The following is a 26,357-nucleotide window of genomic DNA, read 5'->3' on the forward strand; positions in this document are numbered from 1 at the left end:
CCACCATCACCGCCACATTCTTCCACTTCCCACAATCTTACCAGCTCCTACACAGCTCTCCAACTGGCCTGCTCTTCTCTACTACCTCTGCTGCCCCCCTCTGCATTCACCATCCTCTGCTCCAGCAGAGGGACAAACTCACCCAATAACCTCCTTACACCACTCTTCTGTTCCCCCATCTGTTCCCTCAGGAGCCAAGCTGAATATGAATACTCTTCATAAAATGCAGATCTAGGCATGTCCCTCCCCTATTAGAATCCTTCGGTGGCTTCCCCTAGTCATTCCTGATAAGTCTGAAAGACCCTGACCCCTCTAGCTCCCTTTTCTCTCTCACACTGTCCCACTCATTACATTAGCTTCACTCACTTTCTCTACTCTGCCTGGCAAACTCCTACTCAACCTTCAAGTCTCAGCTTAAATGCCACTTCCTCAAAGAAGTCTTCCATGATTTCCTTCCTCTGTTCCTTCTGACCCAGAACAACACCTATGAGAAGCTCTCATTGAGCAATGTAGCCCTGATCACAAAAGATTTAAAAATTATGGGGATCATTTGCTAAGCGTCTCCCTCACCTACTCTTTACCTACTCTTTTCTCACTATCTGGGCTTTGCCACTTGCCCTGGAGACTCTGAGTTGCTTCCCCAAAAGCACCCCGCACCTAGCAGGCACTTTTTTTTTTTTTTTTTTTTTAAAGATTTCATCTATTTGACAGACAGAGATCACAAGTAGGCAGAGAGGCAGGCAGAGGGAGAGGAGGAAGCAGGCTCCCCGAGAAGCAGAGAGCCCAATGCGGGGCTCGATCCCAGGACTCTGGGATCATGACCTGAGCTGAAGGCAGAGGCTTTAAACCTCTGAGCCACCCAGGCGCCCCTAGCAGGCACTTTAAGAAAAAATTTTTAATTCATCAGTAAAGGTCAAGAAAGATACTTGGCATCACCAGAAGGGGTTTTTTAAATTTATTTTCCAAACAAAACACCTTCCAAAAGGGGGCCCTGGGTCCTAGGCTGAGAATCATGGCTTTAGGCAGAACAATTTTTCCACTAAAGGTTTATTTATTTATTAATTAGAGAGAGAGAGAGCACGTGCACACAAGCAGGGGACAGGGCAGAGGGGGAGAATCCCAAGCAGACTCTCGCTGAGTGCGGAGCACTGAGCCCATCCAATGCTCCCAGGCTCAATCTCACTACCAGGAAACCATGATGGGGGCCAAAATCGAGAGTCGGAAGCTCAAGGGACTAAATCACCCAGGGGCCCCAGGAACAATATCTGACAGGAACTCCCAGGGGTGTGGGGAGGGAAAAGGACCAGAGATAACCTAATACAAGTAAAACAGATGGAACAAATGGAATAAAACCACCAAGTAGGCATAATGGTAGAAGGCTGTCTGGAGAATTCTGACCTGGTTATTAAAGAAAGTAAGAAACATGGAGTAGGAGAACAAACTTTCTACAATAGAATATTCTGTTAATTAAAACAGCACTGTCGGGGTGCCTGGATGGCTCAGTGGGTTAAAGCCTCTGCCTTCAGCTCAGGTCATGATCTCAGGGTCCTGGGATCAAGCCCCGCATTGGACTCTCTGCTCAGCGGGGAGCCTGCTTCCTCCTCTCTCTCTGCTTGCGTCTCTGCCTACTTGTGATCTCTGTCGAATAAATAAATAAAATCTTTAAAAAAAAAAAAAAAAAAGCACTATCTTCCTAAAACTCCCCAGATCAAGCTCCAACTTACAGATACATAATTTACACGGCATGTTTACATGTATTTTTAATTTGTAACTCAAAACCACCTTTAAAAGTCTTTAGCCCCATTTCACAGATTTCAAAACTGAGGGCTGAAGACTGGAAGATTCTCCTAACGTCATGCTCCTAAACTCACAAGAGGACCGGTAGGAAGTGGACTCCTGGCTTCCTAACTTTGTTGTTTTTTTGTTTTTTTTTAAGATTTTATTTATTTATTTGACAGACGGAGATCACAAGCAGGCAGAGAGGAGGAAGCAGCAGGCTCCCCGCTGAGCAGAGAGCCCAATTCCGGGCTCCATCCCAGGACCCTGGGATCATGACCTGAGCTGAAGGTAGAGGCTTTAACCCACCAAGCCACCCAGGCACCCCCTGGCTTCCTAACTTTAAACCTGGAAACTATTCTCACTGCATCACACAATGTTCTACATGGACAATTCATGCCATTTCTTGTTCAGGCAGAAGACGGAGACCCATGGCTTGCCCCAAGACCCAGGAATTTACTCAAGTGTCCTTTTAAAGTTGGTGGCTGGACCATATAAAGTGCTTTTTTCAACTGAACTGGCCTAAATTCAATCCTCCCTGGAGACAAAATGACAAATGATGCATATACAAACATAATTTCTAAATCACTGTGGCAAGAAGAAAAAAAAAGATTCTACAAAGTTTTATGTCTCTCGTGGTAGACAAACTCCTGCATTTCCTTTTTTTTTTTTTTTAAATTCCATTTCCTTCTATTTCTCTTTAAACGAATGAGCCTGGAGAGGTTTGTAGCAAACATATGGAGAGTATCAACTTTCACAGTTTAGCTGCATTAGGGTAATCTGGAGGTAGAAGAAGTGAAATGGGATCCTCGGGTGGGAAAAAGATTTCTTACTTGCTCTTTTCCCACCTCTGAGAATTATAAACCAAGAGAACAGATATTGTTTAAAAAAAAAAAATTCTATTGTAGGCTAACCTTGGGTTCATTTCTGACATTTCAGAAACACACAGAAAGCTGTCCTCCAGACTCCTCTCCCCGTCCCAAGAGACACAGAGAGGCAGCTAGACAGATGCCCGCCTGCGTGCATTCTCTCTCCTCCTGCCCAACCCTCCCCACCCCCGAGGAAATAGAGTCACTAGACTCAAGCAGTAAACCAGGGCCAGCTGCTCTCTACAGTGGAAAGCAAGAATGAACAATCACTTACCTCTCCAATTTCATGTTCACGAAGAACAAAACTCAGCGTGTCTGTTCTGGGCCCAGCCACCAAACGCAGGTAGAGCGGATGCTCCCGGTCCGAAAGCTTACAGGCGTAGACTGCAGAAGCAAACAGGCAGCCGGTTACACAGGATCCCGTCTTTCCCCAGACCATCCGCCTGGCTTTCCAGCCCCTCCTCCCGATCAAGGCAACACAGCCCATGACCCAGCCACCCAGTCACCGCCCTCCTCTCCTATCGCTGTGAACAGCCGGCGGTGGAATGAAATCTACGCTAGTTCCGTTCTAGCTGCACAATACGCACTGTGCCTCGATTACAAAGGGAATAATCCTCAGGAATGAATTTTAATGGGTATTAGTCCAAGGATGGGCCTGTCATTTATTCTGCTCCCCCTTTTAGAAAGCAAGATAATACACTTACAAAAGGATCTGCAGCCCCTTTAAGAAACAGTAAAAACATACCATCGAAGAAAACAAAGTCAGAGTGAATCTCTCTATACATTAATTTAGAATTATGAGCCGCTGCAAACCAACCAAGCCGTCAGAACGCGGGCTCTGCTGGCTGCAGGCATGTGTCTCTTGCAACACATGGGGACACACACAGAGACACACACAGGGTACTAGCACTGCCTGCAGTGCTGAAAGACTCTGCCAGCCATGAGGATAATATTTCAACAGGATGCTATTACTGTCTGGCCATGCGGCTCAAGTCCAGCGGGCAGGCAACGAAGCTTGCCGGATAGCCCATCTGAGCTCCTCTATGGTATCCTGGCACTTCTGGATATGGCCACATCACAGGTACTTATTTCCCTGGAGATGTAAATGCCCATGCTTCAAGTTTGGGGCCTCCTGAGAGTAGGAACCTTGGCCTAGGGTCCTCTTGGTATTCTGCAGGGCCCAGCCCATGGTTTGGGGTCAAAGAGAAGTATGCACACTCAGCAACTAGGCTATGCCTAGCACATCAAGTTAGTCTAATTTCCTCCATTGCTGCTGGAGGCTCTACCCCAAAAAAGCAGAGGTTAAGTAGCTGGACTGCCCACACATCTTAAGCATTTCCAAACAAGCACTTGATGACTTCCAGTATCATGGTTATTCACCGCTGGTGATCAGTTTCTGCTCGAGCACTGAACTACCATGTTCAGTTTCACAGAGTTCCTTACTATCCTCTTCCGACTCGCTGCATGTGGGCATGAAGTTCAGACAGGCAGACCCCAGAGGAGAATGTTATTTATCCACTGTATGTGCCTCTGGGGGGCTGGGTGCCACCCCCGGGTTACGGCTAGCGAGGTGAGCTCAGGAAACAGAAGAACCCGGGATGATGCCATGCACATCAGGAAGTCTGCAAATGTGCAGTAACACACGCGCCTGCCCATCCTCCAAGTCTCCAAGGAGGCAAGTCCCCCAGACCACCCCTGTTCAGAGGCATATCAAACATGGAATGTGCTAATGAAACCTTCAAGCACAAAAGCATTCTTTTTCATCCTGAAGAGCATTAAAATTAAGGCTTACAAAAAAACTCAAAGCCATCCCCTGGTGCACACATCACAAAATCCTCCACAAATGCCCATCACATGTGGATGCCTTGAAACTCCTCAGACCCACAAGTGTCCAACTGAGGAATATGGAAAGCCAGGAAATGGGAAAAGGGTTAAGCCAGGATCACCATGGCTCCCAGAACCTGTCCCTGGGCTCTGACATACATACACCCAGCAGCATTCCTGCTGCTCAGGATGACAAAGACATAAAAGCAGACATCATTTTCATCTGAGGCCTGGCAACATACCTTGGTCTTCCCTATGACAACGCTTATAAAGTGCAAACTTGGCAGGGCTCTCGGTCACAAGAAACTTCTTGAGCAGGGCCTCGATCACTTCCCCGACGGTGTTCATGCTGCTGATGTGAAGCGTGTTCATACAGCCATTGCTACCGGGAGCGAGTTTTCCAGAAGTCTGAGGGGGTCTGCAGAGCTCCATCTGGACTTTAATGAAGCCAGTGTAAATCCCATTTGAATTCTGAAGCAGGAAGAAACGCACAGTTAGATGAAAGGCAAGATACTCTTTGTCTGGTTCTGTGCTTTTACTGCTCTGTGGCACAGCTTCAGTAAAGATCGCCCCGAAGGGAAGGACCTCAGAGGGAGGTTAACACTACCCTGGCAAAGTGCTTCCAGAGATGGGGTCTGTAGGGCAGATGTGGCAATAGAAGCCTCCTCGTGCTGTGGGGACAGCGGTCCGGGAGGGACGCTTCCAAAACCACATGTGAAAGGTCAGGGCCCACTGGAGAGGTTACAGTCCACCGAAGCAGAGGCCAGCCAAATCCCAAAACACACTGGTGTGTGGCAGACGGGTCGGGGCCAACTGGCTGGAAGGAAACTTCTGCAGCTGGTAACCAGCTATTACACAGAAAAGGAAGGTCGTGGGGCGCCTGGCTGGCTCAGGCCATTAACCGTCTGCTTTTGGCTCAGATTGTGATCTTAGGCACCTGGGATGGAGTCCCTGCATGGGCTCCCCTCCCCGACGCATGCACATGTATGCTCCCTCTCAAATAAATAAAATCAGGGAGGGACGGAGGGAGGGAGGGAAGGGGAGAGGTTCTGTGTGTCACTTGGAAACACCCAAAACCGAGGGAACAGAACCCAAACAAGCTACCTCATTCCTAGTGCCTATCACCCCGTGTCCTAGATGATCAATTTCGCCAAAATGTTTGGACACAGCATACCCCACATCGCGCAGGGCGTGGGGGATGCATCTTGGCGGCCTCAAGCAGCTACTATGCAAACTACAGATATTATAAGCACTTGTCTTTTTTGTCTTAACGTGTCTTAACTTAGTATCTCCTTCTATATACTTTTTTACCCATTTTACTGAGATACGCTTTTCATGGGTGGGGGGAACCTGCGCGTATTTAAAATACACAACTTGCTGAGTTCAGCACTTGTCTTCGCTGATGGTATACCTACTATTTCTTAGTCACCAAAAACAGTTAATAATCATCTGCTCTTCACTTTTTCTTTTTACATCCAGGAAAAAAACGTATTTTAGTGTTTTAGTAAAACAAAGCCTCAGGTGTTACATAGAAATGAGACAGTTAGGGGCGCTGGGTGGCTTTTAAGCATCTGCCTTTAGCTCAGGTCATGAAACCAGGGTCCTGGGATCAAGCCCAGCATCCGGCTCCCTGCTCTGCGGGAAGCCTGCTTCTCCCTCTCCCACTCACCCTGCTTGTGTTCCCTCTCTCGATGTGTCTCTATCAAATAAAAATCTTTAAAAAATTTTTTTAAAAAGTGAAGAAATCAGACAGTTAAAACGTTTTTAAAAACCCCCCTTTTTGGTCCACTGCTTTTCTTCGTTTCCACAAGATCAATTTACCATACTAATTCAATTGTTCATTCTTTTTTTTTTTTTTTAAATTTTATTTATTTGACAGAGAGAGATCACAAGCAGGCAGAGAGGCAGGCAGAGAGAGAGGAGGAAGCAGGCTCCCTGCTGAGCAGAGAGCCTGATGCGGGACTCGATCCCAGGACCCTGAGATGATGACCTGAGCCGAAGGCAGCGGCTTAACCCACTGAGCCACCCAGGTGCCCCTCAATTGTTCATTCTTGTAGAAAGTATTCCACAACACTTCAAATTTCTATTTTTGCAACGTCATCTCTGGGGCGGGGGGGGGGGGGGGAGCCGATGGTTGAGTGCAGTATTTCTCCTTTGATGAAAAGCGCGTTTGGAAACAGACAAGCATCACCGTTGGGAGTAATGAAGAAGAAAGTCGAGAGCATGTGTCCCGTTTCCTCCTCTTCAAGGCGTCCCACTGGGGAGGAATCCTTTATCACAAGGGTTTACGTGTAGCACTCCTCCCCCAAAGGTCACAGACTTCAGCAGGACCTGCTCTAAGCCAGTCACTCTGTCCTTGGCTGAACTGTCAGTTCACAGCCAACAGCCCGAGAGGCAGAAGTCCAAGGGCCCTGGAAACGGGCACCACAGGATGGCAGGTGCCTCCAGGAAAGTCACCAAACGTGAGGACAAGCAGAGACGCCGGTCCTGTCTGAGGCAAATGAATACTCTGGCTCTGCTCTGGCTCTTCTCCCCTGCCACTACGCCCCATGCCTTCTCCCGCCTCCACCAGCTCCCCACTGAGTTCAGTGTTCAGTTCCGCAGAGCAGGAGCCCCGAACAATGCAGAGGAGACCCAAACAACGTGCAGGAAGCTGAATACTACATCTGCCCACCTTCCGAGGCAACCAGCCGGAAGGAATCCTGGCTCCATTCTATTCTAACCCACCAGCATGAAATCCTTTTCCCGACATTTCCCGACTTATTTGCACAAGAGAAAACAGACGTAAGCCTTATCACAATTTGAGGTACCACCTGTATGTTAAAGAGGTGATGGCAGTCCTCGATGCTAAAAATCTTTCCGGGGTCACAAATTTTTTTTTTTAAAGATTTTATTTATTTGACAGAGAGAGAGAGAAGAGAGAGATCACAAGTAGGCAGAGGGGGAGGGGGGGGCCAGACCCCCTGCTGAGCAGAGCCTGAGGCAGGACTCCATCCCAGGAACCTGGAATCTCGACCTGAGCCAAAGGCAGAGGCTTAACCCACTGAGCCACCCAGGTGCCCCAGGTCACGAAACTTTAAAGTATTAACTGATGGGTGCGATAAAGCTACTTCAAAATAGAACTTTCATCTGAAAGCTGCAGAAGTACTCCACTTCATCGTCTGGCGTACCCTGACCATTTAATGGCTTCAAGTGCTACTGAGAGACTTTAAGACACATGGATGGGAAGACCAACAGTTTGTATCTGTCTTTTGCCAGGTGTAGGTGCTTACCAAAGTCATCTTCAACTTGTCTGTGACAGCCAGGTTGTATTTATGGACTTTCTCTTTGATTTCCTCTTTGCTGAGGTAATTGTGGGTTTCCTTCTCTTTCTCCACATCCTAGAAGGAAAACAAACCATGTTACACATGAACAAGCACAAAGAAAAATGCAGATAAGCCAGGATTCTTTTCGCATTCCACACAAGAACTCTGGAGCACTTCACCTTGAAACATACACACTGGCACCGAGGCATACACACACCCTCTCACTGTCAAATCCCCGGGTCATCCACCAAACATGGCTTTCATTCCTTCAGACCAAGTCTTCCTGAGGGCTATATGGAATAAAACTAATCTATCAGCAGCTAAAAGGAACACGTAATACTATTTTGTACAGCTGTCCTTTTTAAATTTCCCTTCTGCACAAACACCATTCTCTAGGAGTACGTGCAAGACTGGTCATTTCCATTTTAAACAGTATCCACAGACACACACCAAAAGCTTCCCTTTAACATGTTCTATGAACCTTATGGTCTTTATAGCTTCACCATATTTATAAGCAAAAAGGTAGTGATGTTAGCTGGCACTCACCAATGACCCAATCAGACACAACTACCAGAGGGCAACTTACCTTCTGAACAAATCCTCATGTCAAGATACAAGTAGCCAGATCTCCCCTATCACTCTCACCACTCCCAACCCCTACAGTCTCACCCCAGCTCTGACCTTCCACACTGTGGTTGCAACGACATAGCTGAACCCTCTTACCACTGAAGGATTCCCCAATGGTTTGCTGTCTAAAAAGAGCTCAACCATCACAGGATAGTATGCAACGTCCTTCTATAATATGCAGTCATAGGGGGCTGCCTGGGTGGCTCAGTGGGTTAAAGCCTCTGCCTTTGGCTCAGGTCGTGATCCCAGGGTCCTGCAATCAAGCCCCGCATCAGGCTCTCTGCTCAGCAGGGAGCCTGCTTCCCCGCCTACTTGTGATCTCTGTCAAATAAATAAAATCTTTAAAAAAAAAATGCAGGGGCGCCTGGGTGGCTCAGTGGGTTAAGCCGCTGCCTTCGGCTCAGGTCATGATCTCAGGGTCCTGGGATCGAGTCCCGCATTGGGCTCTCTGCTCAGCGGGGAGCCTGCTTCCCTCTCTCTCTCTGCCTGCCTCTCTGTCTACCTGTGATCTCTCTCTGTCAAATAAATAAATAAAGTCTTTAAAAAAAAAAATGCAGTCACAGGCGCCCAAACCTCAGTGTGCAGGGACCCCGTGAAGTCAACTATCCAAGACGCCTGCCTCGTGTTGCATTTCACTCTCCCAACAACCTAACCAAGTAGACATTATTCCAGTTTCCAAAGGAGATCAAGTTCTAAGCAAATTCACCTGCCAGCAGAAACTCAGCTGTTCCGTGGTGGCGAGACTCCCTCCCAAAGCCTACCAACCTTCAGTAACTCTAGTTTCTGAGATCTCTTGGGGTGGGAGTTGTGTGACACACTCATCTGGGGATGACCCAACTAGTTAACAGACCAAACTCAATTTTAATCGGGTCCTCTGTGTTGTTTCCACTAACACAAACAGGTTCCCACTGTCCCTGCCTGAGTCAAAGGCTACCATGATCACATTCAACCCTGAGTAGTAACTCAAAAGGATGAAGGGTCCTAACTAGCTTCAAGTCAAAAAGAGAAGAGCAGCTAAATATGGACTGATTTATCCTCCACTACAAAACTTCTGAAGAGGTGTCTACCTTTTTACCAGAGGCTACCCAAGCCTGTCTCTGTTGCCATCTTTTCTTATGGGGAGCTAGTGTTACGAAGCCACAGAGAGTGGCAACCAAAGAACTGGCAGGAACACTAATAAAGAACGTGAAAGGACTGCAGAAGTGCCTGGGTGGCTCCATCAGTCAGTTGTCCAACTCCTGATTTCACCTGAAGTCATGATCTCGGGGCTGTGAATGGAGCTTCTCACCTAGAGCAAGTCTGCGTGTCCCTCTCCCTCTGCCCCTCCCCCTGCATGCGCGTGCACATGTGCTCGCACGCATGCGCACGCGCTCTCTCTCTCTCTCTCTCTAATAAATAAACTCTGCAAAAACAAAACAGAACAAAACAAAAAACCAACATAAAATGGCTCTTGATCCATTCAGGTGTCAAGTTTTTTTTAATTCAGAGCCTGAACATAGGGGTACGCTGACTATAAAGTAGGTCAGTAACTTCCCAAGTTTAGCAGCGCCCTGAAGTCAGATGGGTCGGTGTCGGTACTGCTGGAGAAACAGAGAGAGCACCCTATCTCCCCAGGAGGAGGGGGCCTCAAAGTCCCTTGGGGAGCCTTCTGTCTGCCAACATAGAACCCCAAAGCAATCCTTTATTTGGTGTCACTGGTTAGGAAAGGGGAAAGAAAAAAAAGCTGTAGATTAAAGTCACTTTTCAGAAGCTTCGGTGACTATATCTAAGGAAATTCAAAACATACATTGCACCTGACTACCCGGCTCTTTCCGATCCACAATTCACTGGTCACAGGCCACAGCTGAAAAAGATAATGAGGCTTTGTTCCCACATTCCTTTTTCAGTAGATTGCCCAAGGCTCTCCCCAGCAAATACTAAGAAGTGGCCAGTAAGAGGTCTCCACTTCACAAATGTGAGATGTGGCACCAGCAGGGCATGAGAGCACCGTGACAAAGAAGCCCAAATCCAGCATGCCCAGGGCTCTGACCCAGAGTCTGTCGCCCACTAATCCCGTGCCCTCAGCTCAATGGCCCACGTCTACTTCCGAGCAAATAAAAGAGACCAGCAGTGTGAATCATCTTCATCTCAAAAGTGCTTCCTGGCCTAACATGGCAATTTTGCAAAGATCTGCTGCTGCTCTCAACAGTGTGACCTACGGAGCAAGATGGTTCCACTTAGGAATCAAGGCAATCAAAGGCCCACCATTAAAAATGTACCCGGGGGGGGGCACCTGGGTGGCTCAGTGGGTTAAGCCTCTGCCTTCGGCTCGGGTCATGATCCCAGGGTCCTGGGATCGAGCCCCACATCGGGCTCTCTGCTCTGCAAGGAGCCTGATTCCTCCTCTCTCTCTGCCTGCCTCTCTGCCTACTTGTGATCTCTGTCAGATAAATAAAGAAAAAATCTTTAAAAAAAAAAAAATGTACCCAGGGGCACCTGGGTGGCTCAGTCGGTTAAGCTGCTGCCTCTGGCTCAGGTCATGATCCCAAGGTCCTGGGGTCGAGTCCCACATTAGGCTCCCTGCTTGGCAGGAAACCTGCCTCTCCCTTTCCCACTCCCCCTGCTTGAAGTCCCTCTGTCACGGTCTCTTTGTCAAATAAGTATCTTTTAAAAAAAAAAAAATTTTAAGTACCCCCCCCCCACCATGGGAGGTGGGGGCGCCTGGGTGGCTCAGTCATTAGGCGTCTGCCTTTGGCTCAGGTCATGATCCCAGGGTCTTGGCATCGAGCCCCGCATCGGGCTCCCTGCTCAGCCAGAAGCCTGCTTCTTCCTCTCCCACTCCCCCTGCTTGTGTTCCTTCTCTGTCAAAATAAACAAATAAAATCTTGGTGGTGGAAGTACCCCCAAAGTAAAGAGGGGCGCCTGGGTGGCTGAGTCAGTTAAGCATCCGACTCCTGATTACAGCTCAGGTCAGGGTCTCAGGGTCCCAGGGTCTCAGGTCAGGATCTCAGGGTCGTGAGCCTCAGGGTCACTTAGCATGGAGCCTGCCTGTGATACTCTCTCCCTCTGCTCCTCCCTCGCACCCTACTCTCTCTCTAAAATAAACCAGTTACTTTTTAAAAATGAACAAAATAGCTAACGTACCAATACTGCAGCATATGCCCACCACAGGGGCTTAGTGCCTAAGTTAAGACACAGGAGAAGCCGAAGAACGAAAAGGAGAGAGAATGATTAAGAGCAAAGAGGCAGGGTCAAGTCAATTTAGTGAGTTCCCTTTTTTTTTCTTTCTTTCTTTAAGAATTTATTTTTGGGCACCTGGGTGGCTCAGTGGGTTAAAGCCTCTACCTTCGGCTCAGGTCATGATCCCGGAGTCCTGGGATCGAGCCCCGCATTGGGCTCTCTGCTTAGCAGGGAGCCTGCTTCCTCCTCTCTCTCTCTCTCTCTGCCTGCCTCTCTGCCTACTTGTGATCTCTGTCTGTCAAATAAATAAATAACATCTTTTTTTTTAAAAAATTTATTTTTAAGCAATTTCTGCACCCAGCCCAGGGCTCCAACTCTCTACAGACTGAGCCAGCCGGGCGCCCCCAGGGAGTTCTTCACTGCAGATGCTTAGCTAAGCACCAATCACCCCTAGGCCTCCTCACGTCAGCATTCCCAGAAGCTTGAGGAAGTCAAAGGAGCTAGCTGGTCTGGAAAGAGAAAGCCCCCCTGGATCACTTACACAGGCATAACCGAGACATACTTGTGTGACAACCATCCTTCCTTCTCAGAGATTAAAACCTAAGGAAACCATAGGAGCAGTTCAGAAAGGAGAGGGCCCCAAGGACCTCCAAGATCCTTTCAAGGCGGAACACCCTGTTATTAAAAGATCAACTGGAACATAGATCCCACAGAAGGAACTAATACCTAAAAGGCTGGGACCCTGATTTTTTAATATTGAGATACAACTGAAAAACAACACTTTGTTTCAGGTGCACTGCAAAGGGATCTGACACACATATATACTGCGAAACAGCACCCACAAGTTAAAAGAGCTCATCAATCACCTTGATGAGGGAGCAGGAGGCTGGCTGAAGACAAAGCAAAAGCTGGTACCTTGCACCCCCTCTCCATCCGCTCCCCTTGGTAATGTTGTGTGGCATTCCTCAGGCACCCCTGACCGCCATAAATAGTTAATTAATTGCAGAGATCACAATCCTGAAAAACTGGAGTCTCCCCTGGCTATCAGACAACTGATAGCAGGACTGTGATATCCCACCAAGAATCTCCCAACTATCTTGATGTTAATGGCTGGCCTAAAGACAACACTGATCCAGCCTCAAGGCCTCCAGTATCCTTGTAGGCCCTCTTTAGTATATGAAAACTCCGTTGAAACCTCCCTTTTCCTCACCTTCCCCCAACCGCAGGGTACATAACCTGCCATCCCTCACAGCCCTGGGCAGCAGCTCTTCCTGCCCACGGGTCCTCCCCGTGCTTTTAATAAACCACCATTTTGCATCAAAGATGTCTCAAGAATTCTTTCTTGGTCATCAGCTCCGGACCTCAGTCCACCGAACCTCACCTAGGTTCTAGAACTTCATCAACCTCACATAATTATAATTTTTTTGGAGGAGGAGAACTTTTAAGATCTCCTCTCTTATGTGAAGTCGACTGACCTAGCACTTGCACACCTCATGGCCACGGACCAAGGGCTGCTCTCTGAGCAAGTATTTCCTGAGCTTCTGCTGTGTGCCAGGCTCTCACGCAAGCATGGGGACAGTGAGTGCCACACCTCCACCATGGCGGGGCTTACCTTCCGGCACAGGCTAGGGAGGAGTGAGCAAGGTGGGGAGGGAAAAGGCCTCTGAAATGACAACTACGCAGCGTCTGAGGGGAGGAGTCCGGAAGCGGGGAGAAAGGCAGAGAAGTCACAAGCTCGGCCCGGAGTGGTTTCTTTTAGTGTCATAACTGGGGAAGTCTCTAGAACTGGAAAGCTTCCAAATTTTTACCCCTTTACAAGAGAACCCCCACCCCGCCTTTCCTCTCCCATAGGGAAGGATCCTCCTGCCCCTCCTCTGAATGCAATGCCTTTGGGAAGACGGCCTTACAAGAGAGAGAGAGAAAAAAACATGCTACCCACAAAGGACAGAGTAGGTAAAAGAGTGCAAAAGGTGAACATAAGGAGGGGTTTTCAAAACCTGCGTGGCAAGCACAAGAGAGAGGAAACAGTAAAGACATTAACCTTGACCTGCGCTGGCGAGGACCGGAAAGGCACGGGGCGCCTGTGTCTGAATGTATCCTTACTGCAGGTGTCTGAATGTATCCTTATTGTTCCTGGGCTCAAAGGCTGCCAGGCCACGCCCAGGTGTGTCTGCGGGGGCAGTCACAGGTCCTCTCTTTTATAAGCCACTTTTCATTCAGTCTTCCAACCTTCCAGAATCTGTTCTGTGAAAATGATGAACCACTAGCCTCTCCTCTAGTGTTTTCATCAGCAAGCCCGGGGCGGGGGGAGCCTTTCTCTGGGCCAAGGGACGGAGAACTTCTTTGCCCTTCTTGCTAACCTATCTATTAACAGAAAATTTTATCTCAACTTAATATTTTAAGTTAAAAATAATCACATTTTAAATTAAACAACAACAAGATAAAGTGTTATGCCCCAATAATGGGTCCGTGATTAAAAGGAGCGAGACTGATACAAAGCGAAGGTCAAGCAAAGCTTTATTTCACGCCAAGCATCAAGAACCTAACCGAACGTTCGGGGCCGCACCTCTTACAAGAGAGGGCGACCCTTCTCTGTTTTACAGGCTAGCTTTTAAGGGCAAAGGCCATGCGGTCGGACCTGGCCACGCACAGGTGGCCAATGAGATTGTAACACACACAGGAAACTCCACAGTGATGCTAGGTGACCAACTGAGTTACAATTTACCCTAGTAGACATTTGAACCAGCCTATCACACCTTGATTGGGGGCTCCCAAAGGGCGGGGCCCATACTCCTTGGTAACCAGGGATGCATATGCATCCCCCCACTGATGGATGTCTCCACCTGGCCTGACCCACTTTTGTATCTGGGCTTTGTTACCTGTAAATCCCCTGGGGGAAGGGGAGAAGGGACAGTTTCTAAATAGGTCCTTACAAAAGCACCCAGGAAGACCGGCTCCCAGGTGCGAGTGAGAGGGGGGCTGGGCTCCCCCTTCACAGCCCTGGGACCAGGTGGCCGCCGCTGCAGGTACACTCAAGGCTCGCTAGGTCTGAATCCCAGCTCTGCCACGTCCTAGCTGTGTGACCAAAGACAAGCTACTTAACCTCCCGGATCTGTTTTCTCATCTCTGTAAAATGTGCAAACCAGTATGTACTTTAAAGAGCTGCTACGAAAATGTAATACAACTCGTCATTCAACAATTCTATGCAGTACCTGCCGGCGCCTGGCTTGGTGCCAAGCGCTTCAAGCTGGGACAGTCCTCTCCACCCTCTCGTGGAGGATAGCCTAGTCAAGCCTGTCCAACTCCTGGCCCACTCCCTTGTGTGTTTTCTTTAAAAAATGAAAGTACAGACCCTTTTAAAAACACAATTTGGGGACATCTGGGTGGCTCAGTTGGCTAAGCGGCTGCCTTCGGCTCAGGTCATGATCCCAGGGTCCTGGGACAGGAGTAGCATATATTAGGGCTCCTTGCTCAGCAGGGAGCCTGCTTCTCCCTATGCCTCTGCTTGCCACTCTGCCTGCCTGTACTCCTGCTTGCTCACGCTCTGACAAATAGATTTTTTAAATCTTAAGGAAAAAAAAAAGTGGTCATTTTTTTTAAAACCACACAACTGGCACAGATTCTGAGTGGGGGACAACGGAGGCACAGCACCTGATGACGGTCACTCAGTAAACGGGAGTCATTAGCTCTCTGCCATGGGCCCACCGCCCCCGACATGGAACCGCTCCGACTCCTGGCCAGGGGTGGGAACCAGCCTGTATCTATCGGTGGAAGGGGTAAATTTACCGGGCCAAGAGATGCTTCCTTGAAGTGAGGCGAGATTCCGAACTCATGCATTACAACTTTGAATCGCATTGTGCAGTTGTGGAAACAGGCAGTCCCCTAACAGTGTCACCAACAAGACGGGGAGGCCCAGGGAGTGACCCAGAGGATACGAGCCTGTCCTGGGTACAGAACAAAACATCAGGTATTGCCCTGTCTTGGAGCCTGGAGCCCCTGCTGCAAACAAGAGTGGAGGCAGGGCCAGCTCCAGTGGTAACGAGCCTTGATAATGACCTCTTTAAATGTCCTCCTTCCAGGCTCTGTTCCAACAAAGATAGCATATGAAGTGTTGTGGACCTCACCAGAACAGAAAAATCTCTGAGAGCTTTCCCCGACGATCAGGGAAAGACCTATCAGCAGAGCAAAGCAGGTTTGCATGTAAAAGTCCTCTCCAGCAGCTAGGGAGCAAGCAGTTTGGAGGCTCCAAAGAAACTCTCCACGAATCAAGTTAGATGCTCCTGAACTACATTTTAGCAGGAAAAGAACTCTGCTGTGTACACTTAAGTGTACACAGTGGAAACCCCGTGATGAATGCAGGAAGGGCTCTCACACACAACTAAGGCCCCAGAGAGGGTCTTTCAGGCTGGGACTCTGCACTCAAGTCTGTCCCTGTAAGGCGTTCTCACTCCTGGTCCCACAACCCCAGAGATCCAAAAGTAGGTAGAGATGCTGAGGGAGCCCAGAAAGTTCTCAAATTAGGACCAGCCTGCTGATCTGCACCAGCGCCATCCAACAGCATTTTCTACCATGAGGGAAGCGTTCCAGACAGTGCTGTCCGGAGGAAGAGTCACCAGCCCCATGTGGGCATGGGAGCACTTACAGGCGAAACTGAATTTTTGTTTTTATTTAATTATAAATAGTTTAAGGGGCACCTGGGTGGCTCAGTGGGTTAAAGCCTCTGCCTTCGGCTCAGGTCACGATCCCAGGGTCCTGGGATCAAGCCCCACATAGGGCTCTCTGCTCAGTGGGGAGCCTGCTTTCCCCTCTCTCTCTCTGCCTGTCTGCCTACTTGTGATCTCTGTCTGTCAAATAAATAAATAAATAATATTTTTTTAAATTTTTTTTTTTAAGATTTTTATTTATTTATTTGTCGGAGAGAGAGAGAGGAGCGAGAGTGAGCACAAGCAGGCAGAGTGGTAGGCAGAGGGAGAAGCAGGCTCCCGGCTGAGCAAGGAGCCCGATGCGGGACTCGATCCCAGGACGCTGGGATCATGACCTGAGCAGAAGGCAGCCGCTTAACCAGCTGAGCCACCCAGGCGTCCCAATAAATAATATTTTAAATGTAAATGGCTTTGTGTGGCTCATGGGGCTCAACCAGACAACGGGAACCTAGACCGATTTCGTAGGGTGCGCAAGGGTGAATGAACAACAAGCTGGGGAAAGCTGCACAAGAGCAACGTAAAGTAACACGCTGAAGTCAAACGGATTTCCATTCCTGAAGGCACTTGTTTCTGGGGTGCCTCATGCCACTGGTCCTGACCTTAAAAGTCCAGGGTGCTGCTTGCTGCTGTGTTCTCACGGCACCAGCGCCGACGGTCGTCGGCTGGGTGCCACGTCTAGAGACTCACGCTTATCTTGGGGACTGGCCATGGCATGCTGACTCATCCTGGCCAGTCCAGGGCTTTCCCCCACCCAATGGGAAGATGTTTACAAACAGTGGGACACAGACAGAGCTGGGGCACTACTCCCCTCCCGGTGGGGGTTCAGGGACTCGTGTTGCCCACCTTCAGCTTGGGCGCTCCTATGCTGCTGTATAAGATGTTTGCTGTTCATGTTTCCAACACCAAAGAAAAAGGAAAGACTGTCATAGCCCTCTACCCCTCCCTGTAGGGAGAGAGGCATTAAGTGTGATGTCAGGGTAGGAGAAGCAGCCAGCAAAGGGGGAGGGCAAAGCGCCAGCAAGTCCACAGCGCCCCAGGGAACGCTGCTCCTCCAGGATGCTCTGCAGATGGAAAGGATGCTCACCTCCTCTCCCTCTCCCACCCTCCTTGGTGAGTCCCAAAGCACTTTAGAATGCTATAGGATCTGAGAAGACCCGCAGGTTGAAACACACAGCAGGAAACTAAGAAAACAGACCTGTAATAATGTTGTACGTGTGAAATTATTAATTAGGAGCAGATGGGTAAATTACATAAGAACAGATATTTCTTTTATTAATTATTCACTTAGTAAGTGGATCCTGTATTCATTCAGTGATATTAGCAGACCCACACCACATCTGTCGAACCTGACAATTTTAAACCACCTCTTTGTCTCCAGGCTACTTGTTAAACAACAAAGAAAAAGCAGAAGGGAGTCTAGGTGGGTGTTTTAGGATGACTTTTTTTTAATGGACTTCAAAAATAGAACCGGGCTGTAACCTTATAAGGATGGAGCCCTGCACTAGGCCTCTTTCACATACACTTGGGAAAGGTCCATGGGAGCCGTCTACTGCCTGTATATTCTCCCAGCCTCACCCCTGCCTCTCAGCCACCCTTAACTCTCCCCCAAGAGCTCATGTGCACGCACCACCCTGCCCCTCACCGTGTGCCCCCCCCCAAGGCCCACCCCACCCAGAAAGCAGTCCTCCCCACAAGAGCCCTCACTTCCGTGTCTCAGCAGGCCCTGGGCCACCCCGTCCTTGCAGATCCAGCAGCCGCAGCACCTCTTCCGTTGGCTGCTTCCTGTGTTTACTCCTGCCTCCCAATAACCTGACAGCATTTTAAACCGTCCTCTCGGGAACACGGTGCTGGGACCAGCTCGATGCTGGAAGGCGGCCGTCGCACATTCCTTTTCAACGGATTGATTCTATCTGGTCTCAGAGCCCACATCTACAAGATTGCATTTGCAATCCATCCCCGCTTTCCTACCGCTTATCAATCTGTGTGGGGTTTTTTGGTTTGCTTCTCAAAACTAATGCATCTGCAAGGGCACACAAAAGGCCTTTGTAACAGCAGAAACAAAGTTTTATACGCTTCTGTTCTCCATCTGCACCATCAAAGGAGCGAGGCCTTCAAAGCTTGCCCCTTAACTACCCTCACACACGCGGGGCAGTGAGAGCAGGCACGGGCCCAGGGTGTTAATAAGATTAATTGCAGTTGTGATCCACATGAAGAGCGTTTCATCTGGGCCTTCCATGACCTCACTTTTTAAAGCCCCTGGTTACCAGTCCACAATACCCTATATGGCTGTGCTTTCAAAGCCGGGTCGCGTGCCAATCGTCCAACAGCCACTCATTTGTTTGGAGCCAGAAAACAAACTTGGAGGGGGACCAGTCTCCTCAGAGTGCCCCCGCTGGAGAGCCCAACCTCAAGGCATACCAGATTACGCTCAGACTCACAAATCCCTGTTCAACATGTTTTCAAAGGGAATCAATTAAGATGCTGTTCATTTCTGAAAGGGGATACATTTTCACAACTGGTTTAACTTTCTCAAATTCTAGGTGAGCTGGGTAACAAAGAAAGGAAAGATTATTAGAGGCCTCAGAGACAAGCACACCCAAATCCGGCTAATCAGCTTTCATAATTGGAAAAAGAATGTGGCCACAGCCCACCGCTCTGAGGTTTCGGTCAGAATGGGAGAGGTAGTGGGTTCTTGGGTTTGCAGAGGAAGACCCGTCCTTAAGGAAAGCTCTGATTATTAAGAGGGCTTTGGGCTATGGTCCCTGTCCTCTTCAGCAGTGAGTTGTCTAATATTCTTTTTAAGTTTATTTAAGTAATCTCTACACACCTAACGTGGGGCTCAAAGTCATGACCCCCCCCCATCAAGAGCCACATGCTCTTCCGATTGAGCCAGCCAGGCACCCCGGTATACTGATATTCTATCTACGCCACTGCCCTAATCAAGTGCCCACAATGGGAGTCCACAGAGTATTGGGAAAATTAACTGGGAAAAAAAGAAGCTATCACGGAGAAGCCTGGATGGAAGTGAGAAAGACACCACACACTGGTAAATAGTGACACAGTGCCCACCCTAAATTCTAGATTAAAACAGCTCACTGCTGAAGACTCTGAGGGTCCTCCAGCAGCCAGCCACTGCCTTCAGCTAAGAGCCATTAAAACCGGAGCTCCTGAGCCACAGTCCTTGTTCAGGTTAGCACACGGGTGCCAGAGGCTCTTACAAAGGTCAGAGTTTGCAGGTCAGGTCTGGGGCCTCCCCATCCTTGGATTGGTTATGGAACCTTTGAACCTTGCCTGTAACGGGAGGGAGGTTCCAGAGAAAGGAAATGAGCAGGCTCATTTGGAGATGAGCCAGACAGGAAGCATGAGGGAATGCAGCAACAACCAGGAGGCGGCAGGTGGAGCCCATCTGGGAAGCTGAGCAGGCTCCGGGCTTCGCCAGCTCCGCCAAGAGCAGGAATCTGAAAATCAAGGGAAGAGGCCTTGCAAGTAGGAGTCATTACCTCATTTGACCAGAAAAACGAAATATCTCAAGAAAATTAGAAATGTCTATGGGCCAGCACGCCATGAAAAATTATCAGAAACAAACTTATCCAAAAGATACCTGGTGTTCTTCCTTGCCAATTATAACACAGAGTCAAAGTTCACGCCACATGAAAAAAAAAAAGATGTGAAAGCAATTTAAGTTCTATGTTTTCAGGCAACACAGAGTTAAAACGTGTGGATGACAGCAATTTGCTGAAGGCAATGTCCAGGAAGTCGCATTTAACTCCTTAAGGCCTGGATTTCTAAATCCTCAATTCTTACTCATTGCAGCCTTACTAATGCACTAGTCCAAACCCATGTCACGTTCACTCTCATACCATCTGACATACAGAGGTGGCACTATGAGAGAAGGGAAAGAATTGTCAGTCCTTTCAGGCCAGATGTCCAGACCAAGAAAGATATTAACTAGACAAACTTGAAATTCCGAAGCACACCACAGGGTTAAAACTCTTTCCTATCACTCTTGTTTCCATTCATTCACTCAACCCTCTTTCCTGAAGTATCCTCCCCTACACTCCACTCAAGGCTGCTCTTTTGAGTAAGTCTGTTCATAGCCCTTAGAAAGGCCTGACTGGGGGTGCCTGGATGGCTCAGTGGGTTAAGGCCTCTACCTTTGGCTCAGGTCATGATCCCAGGGTCCTGGGATCGAGCCCCGCATCGGGCTCTCTGCTCAGCAGCCTCTCTGCCGGCCCCTCTGCCTACTTGTGATCTCTGTCTAATAAAAATAAAATCTTAAAAAAAAAAAAGGCCTGACTGAAGGACCATGTGCAGAAGGCCGCATTCTTCCACACCACAGGCAACCCACGATGAAGGACAAAGAAAGACTCCCCACTGCTGCCCTCCACTCTCACTAGACACTTCCACATCTAGCTTCACCTCAGCAGCACCCCCGCGCCCCCCCCTTTTTTTTTTAAACAAATGCAGCCCCAGATGCTGGTTTTATCTGAGGATTCACCTTCCATCTACCTACCAAGGAGGTGAAAGTACTCTGAAGTGAAAGACGTCAGAGCAATTCAAACAGATACCAGGTGCATTGTGACCTTGAAGGACTTCACATAAGCATAAACATAAAGATAACTTTTCTCTACAAAAATCCTCTCCCGCCCTCCTGCTTAGTCATCGATGGGGTGAGAAACACAAAAGTCCTCGGAAGCGTGTCAGGGAGAGATGCAAGGCTGGTCCCAGCCAGTGACTTGGGTGAGTTACGGGACACCCAAACTGACCCAAAGGCCGGAAGAAGAGACCAGGGAGAGAGAAGCCCCTGCAAGAAAAGTAGAGTGCACCGGGGTCCCGCCCACCCTCACCCAGGCCAATCCCAGCCCAGACCAACCGCCTTGAGGGTTCTGACAATCCCAGGAACAAACAGTTGAACTTTCCCTGCACTTAGGAAGGGAAAAATAAAGGTCTTCTCAATATACCTCCCCCATTCCGCTTCCCTTTCCTTTCTGGCCACGCTTCCAACACCAGAAAGCAGAATTCGCCAACCCAAATCTCTGGGAGGCACTGAGGAAGGGAGGAAGGTGACAGCAGCTGCCCTTAATGAATCTTATCACCGAAGTCCAGACACTATGCCACTGCCTTCACAACCTGATTCTGAATTCTTCTAACAGCGCTGTAGGTGGGTACCACTATTATCCCTATTTTGCAAATAAAAGGATATGCAGTTCATCAGCACAGAAGCTAAGCATGGTTCATACCGGATCCATCCAATTCAAAGCCCATTAAGCCAAAAAAGCAGGAGGAGGAAAACCAACCATGGACTGAGACAGTGAAAGCAAGAGGACAACAGATCTATGCACTCCTGGCTTCTGGAGGCTTCCCTGTTTTCAAACGCTGTATTCAACCTAAATTTTGGAGGATGAGGCACTAATACAACTAAGAGTTTATCAGAGAATTCGTAATCTGGGAGCACCTGGGTGGCTCAGTCCATTAAGTATCCAACTCTTGACCTCAGCTCTCAGTCTTGATTTCAGGGTCATGAGTTCAAGCCCCCGCACTGGAAACAGAAATAATCTATACAGGACCACAGATAATTCGTTTAAAAATCAGAAACTGTATTCCCAGCATTAAGGAAATAGCTCAACAATATTTTCAAATCTCAAAGGAACCCTACAGGGGCTGTTAACATGAACGCTACAGAGAGTTTTTCATGGGAAAAGGAAAAAAAAAATTAGAGGAGAAATTGCATCTCCAATACGATAAATTATGTGCCTAGTTGGACAGCAAGCCCAAAATGGAGTCACCTGTGCTAAACCCAAGTCTCCAGACTAAGATTTAAGACCTAACTTAAGAGTTTCAGCCTCCCCCAGGAGTGGAACCTCAAACAGGTCAATCTGGAAATCACCTGGTCAGCACTAGTGAGGTCATCAGCCTGATGGCTCCCTGCTGTGCCTGAGGAAGGTGACCTTGCCACCATCTGCTCTTTGCTTTTTTTAAATTTCTCCGTCATTGTCCCATCCATCCTGTGTGGGCCCTGCTCCCTGAAAATCTTTCATTTTGTACAATTCTTCAGAGTTCCTTACTATCTGCCAGATAAGATGCTGCCCAATTCATGAATCACTGACTAAAGCCAGTAAGATCTTACAAACTTTACTCAGTTGGAGTTTATCTTTTAACGTGCCTAAAGACTAGAAAGAAAAATATTCCAAAATGTTACCAGTGCTTATGCCAGACTGGTGAGATTGGAGATGGTTTTCCTTCCCGCACAAAACTTCCAAAAACTTCTCCGGAAGTCTGTTATGAATGGTAAGCAGGGAAAGAAAAGACTTTCACATATGAAAAAATTTAAAATAACCTTTAAAAAAGTAAACACAAAGCAATCCAGCACTTTGTCAGCATAAAGGGCCACACTTTGATATGCTGCCCACACCCCAGGCAGAGCACAAGCCACCTCCAGAGAGACGACTACAGCTCCTACTGTCCCCAAAGCCGACAGCCCGTTGCCCTCACAGAGACCGAGGCAGGAAGCCCCTAGGGAGAACCAACCAGAGAGTCCCAGGTAAAAATAGGCCCTTGTGGTCTGGGAAATAAAAAAGCCTCTCTAACCATGTAAAAACAAAAACAAAAACTGCTATTGCCAAAGACTGTCAAAAAAGGAAAGACAGTTTTTACTGTCACCCTCTCACAGCAACCAATTTCTAAATTAAAAATCTACCCTCCCCAAAAACTGCCCTGGAAATTGAGCTGCCAGTAAGGGGGGAGGGGGGGGGACAGGGGGCGTGGAGGGTGTTTACAGCATTTTAAACTGTCTTTGTTGAGCAGGAGTGTTTGTGTTGCTGGTATAACCCTGAGGGTTTGCACACCCTCCAGCTCTGTTTCCCTACAGGCTCCGCGGGAAGTCCAAGGCCAGGAGGAAGTGCCCTCCCGCCCCACCTTTCCTCAGTGCTGGGACTCAGCAACCCCCCTCACCGCTCCCCACGGCCAGGAGGCCAGGTCAGTCCCGACTGAGGGCAGGGGGTGTGCCTCTGGCTGCCTGTGAGGGCTGGGAACACATGAAAAAGCAAAAGTCAGAATTGAAATGGAAAGAAGAGAAACAGAACGTTGTTTCAGGAAAGTCTGAGCATTAGGGTCTGAGGCAAACGTGTGTGTATCGGAGCGGTGCAGACCCAGCCTGACAGCTGAGTCTCGCTAGCCTGAGGATCTGGACAGGAAGCAAGCAGCAGCCGCTAAGAGGAGGTTCGCACAAAGCACTGAACACAGGATGTGCACCCGCTCAGAGATGCAGAATGACCTGGAGGGCCTGGGGAGGTTTCACCCAGGACATTGCAAGAAACGTGGAGACTGGGCTCCATCCCATTTTACACTTTCTGGACCAGGTCCCTTGCACAAATATGTGTCTGTTTCCCATTTTCACCGTTTCCCCTAGGCCCCAATCACCCTCCACCTCGGGAACTTTTTCAAAGTCCTCTAAATTGTATAACAAAATCTTTTTTAAAGGATTTTATTTATTTGACAGAGAGAGATCACAAGTAGGCAGAGAGGCAGGCAGAGAGGGAGAAGCAGACTCCCCGCTGAGCAGAGAGCCCGATGCAATGTGGGACTCGATCCCAGGCCCCTGAGATCATGACCTGAGCGGAAGGCAGAGGCTTAACCCACTGAGCCACCCAGGTGCCCCTAAACAAAATCTTTAAACAGCCACTTAACGAATGTCCTAGAAAAGAAGTAAGAATATTTGAAATAGAACGGCATCTGTTCCCCAAGGTTAAGCAGGCACAGTGCTCAACTCTTGGCTACAAAATCAATTCCAGGTGTAACGCAAATCCTGTCTACAGGGTGTAGGACATGTAAAATTCTTTCAATATAGCACTTTACTTCGTGAGGAATAACAGTTTCCCTCCCAAAATATCAAAATTAAAATACTCAATTTCCAAGTCCCAATCTGCTGAGAAACACCTCCCAATCACCAAGTTTCCTGAGGCTCTAAGCCAGGATTAAAAAGAAGGAACATACGGGCTGGTAAATATTACAGACAAGCTGGGGTAAGCTCTGCACTGCTCATGAGGAGGCAATGGAGCACGAGCCCAGGTTATTAAACATGGGTTAAATTGACTGAAAACCTCCCCCAAAAGTCCCTGAGAGAGGAAGACTAATCCCATAGTGCAGATGCATAAACGAATGCAAAGGTGACAGAGTAAGCCTGTCCAGCTCCAAAACCATGCCCTTTCTATGCGTACCAATGGTCTCTAGAGCCCAGGAGAAAAGTCTGTTGCCAGCTAGCTCTGTGACTTTAGGAAAGGACATCACCTCTACAGGTGTCATTTTGTTACCTCTTAATAGAAAAAAAGGCCTCCGCTCTCCACCCATGAGCCTACCTCCTGGACAAGGAAGAAGCACAGGATCAGTGGGTCTGGAAGGAAAAATGAGTGTGCACCAGAGTCATCACATGGGGGTTCACACTCTGCTCTGAGCCTGTAGCGGGACTATCCCCAGCCCAGCACTGGAGCTCAGCCTCGGGGAGACCACCTGTCCACGCAGCAGGCCACATTCTCCAATATCAGTTTCGTCTACTGTCAGCAATAAAGGTAACACCCGTCTACCTCTTCCTGACTCTGGTCTTCCTTCTCAACGAACTGATCCAGAACTCAGGCAGGGGAAACGGGATGACAGGTGGTCCTTCTTGAACATCCCAACAGCTGTAAAATGGGAACATTTCTAAGACGGAAAGTCTATGAGTCTAAAAGAGAAGTTAGGACCCCCTTCTTTCAAGGGATTTGGAAGAGAAACACACGCTCCAGATTACTGAAAAACGTTTTCAGAAATTGACAAATGCAAGCTAATTAAGTATACCTAACTTCCACAAAACCAATGTTGTTTCCCGCCTGAGGCAGGTAAACCACATTTTCCAAAAGCGCACAGTATTCTACAAACATCAACAAACCTCGAAGTGCCCAGTGCCATCTAGGGCTCAGGCAGACGGAAGGTAGGAATGGAGGAGTTCTCATCAGCCTGGCCGCTCTCTACCACCGCACTCTGACCTGGCCAACATTTCCCAGTCACTCCCAACTCAGCTAATATCTCTCCTGCTTTCTCTTCAGCTCCCACTTCCTTAATTTTCCCATGAAGAGATAGGCGTCTGTGAACACCACCACCAAATAGTATCTCCCTCTCTTCCTGCTCAGTAAACGGACCAGCTCTGACATTTGACAAATATTTGTTAAGTGCTTAAACATTCAGCAAACGGTCGTGTGAGGCACTGGATAGAACAGGGAGCAGAGCACAGGTGAGGCCCTTCAGGACAGGCAGGGCTGGGACAGGGAGAGCGGTGTTATCAAGGAAGACAGGTGACGGAAAAGAGCACAGAGGTGCCTGGGTGACTCAGTCAGTTGAGCCTCGGCTCAGGTCATGATCTCAGAGTCCTGATCCTGAGCCCCACATCAGGGCTCTGCTCATTCTCCCTCTGCCTTTCACCCCCCACCCTCCACCCCCCAAGGCCTGTGCAAGCACGGGCTCATGGCGCTCTCTCTCAAATAAATAAAATCTTTTTAAAAAGAAAGAAAAGGAGAGCCCAGGACAGAAACAGCTTGGGAAGCCTTCCTGGAAGAGATAAGACTTAACCTGGAACTAGCCTCAGATATTTGTAAATTCTTCTGTCAAAGATGGAGTCCTTCCTAGTTTGCTTCCCCATCACTCATAAAACTAAAGAGAAGCAGCCAAAGCACCTAATGGAAGGATTTAGGAAACCAGACTACTGAGCTCAAATCAGCTAATTTTAGACAAAGAGAAAATACTTTGTGCTGCTAGAGGGTATTTTTAGAAGGCGGTTTCAGTTAACCATTCTGAATGTCTCAGTAGAAGGGCGGCGGGGGGGGGGGGGGGGGGGGACGGGACAAAATTTCAAATGTATATATGAAGTAAATGGTTTCTTTCCTTTGTGCCTCCTTTCTCTCATCCTAAACAGAAAATAAATAATCAGCATTCTGTAACTATTTTCACTCTCTGCCTGAACTCTGTATTTGCTTAGCACTTAGGGAAGAAAGTTGACTCTAGTTCTCACTGCACTGCTTGAGAGAACACTGAACATAAAACACATGGGCAACGGGCAATAAATGTGC

The 26,357-nt window shown here is 48.4% G+C and overlaps 1 protein-coding gene across 3 annotated transcripts in view; it reads right to left on the reverse strand.

The window, feature by feature from the left end:
• RASSF3 (Ras association domain family member 3) overlaps window positions 1–26,357 on the reverse strand; it is a 79,272-nt gene that overhangs the window by 3,062 nt on the left and 49,853 nt on the right. The window contains exons 1-5 of one of the 3 annotated variants that reach the window (XM_032347159.1): window positions 13,635–13,638; window positions 8,361–8,363; window positions 7,742–7,849; window positions 4,712–4,940; window positions 2,920–3,029 (exon numbers count right to left, since the gene is read on the reverse strand). In XM_032347159.1, coding sequence (XP_032203050.1) covers window positions 2,920–3,029; window positions 4,712–4,940; window positions 7,742–7,750 — 348 coding nt within the window. In that variant the 5' untranslated portion in view covers window positions 7,751–7,849; window positions 8,361–8,363; window positions 13,635–13,638. Of the gene's footprint in view, window positions 1–2,919; window positions 3,030–4,711; window positions 4,941–7,741; window positions 7,850–8,360; window positions 8,364–8,497; window positions 8,561–13,634; window positions 13,639–26,357 lie in introns of those variants that run through there. The other 2 variants (XM_032347158.1, XM_032347157.1) reach the window with 2 other exon arrangements.

This window comes from Mustela erminea, chromosome 6 (genome assembly GCF_009829155.1).
Source record: "Mustela erminea isolate mMusErm1 chromosome 6, mMusErm1.Pri, whole genome shotgun sequence".
Classification (NCBI taxonomy): Eukaryota; Metazoa; Chordata; class Mammalia; order Carnivora; family Mustelidae; genus Mustela; species Mustela erminea.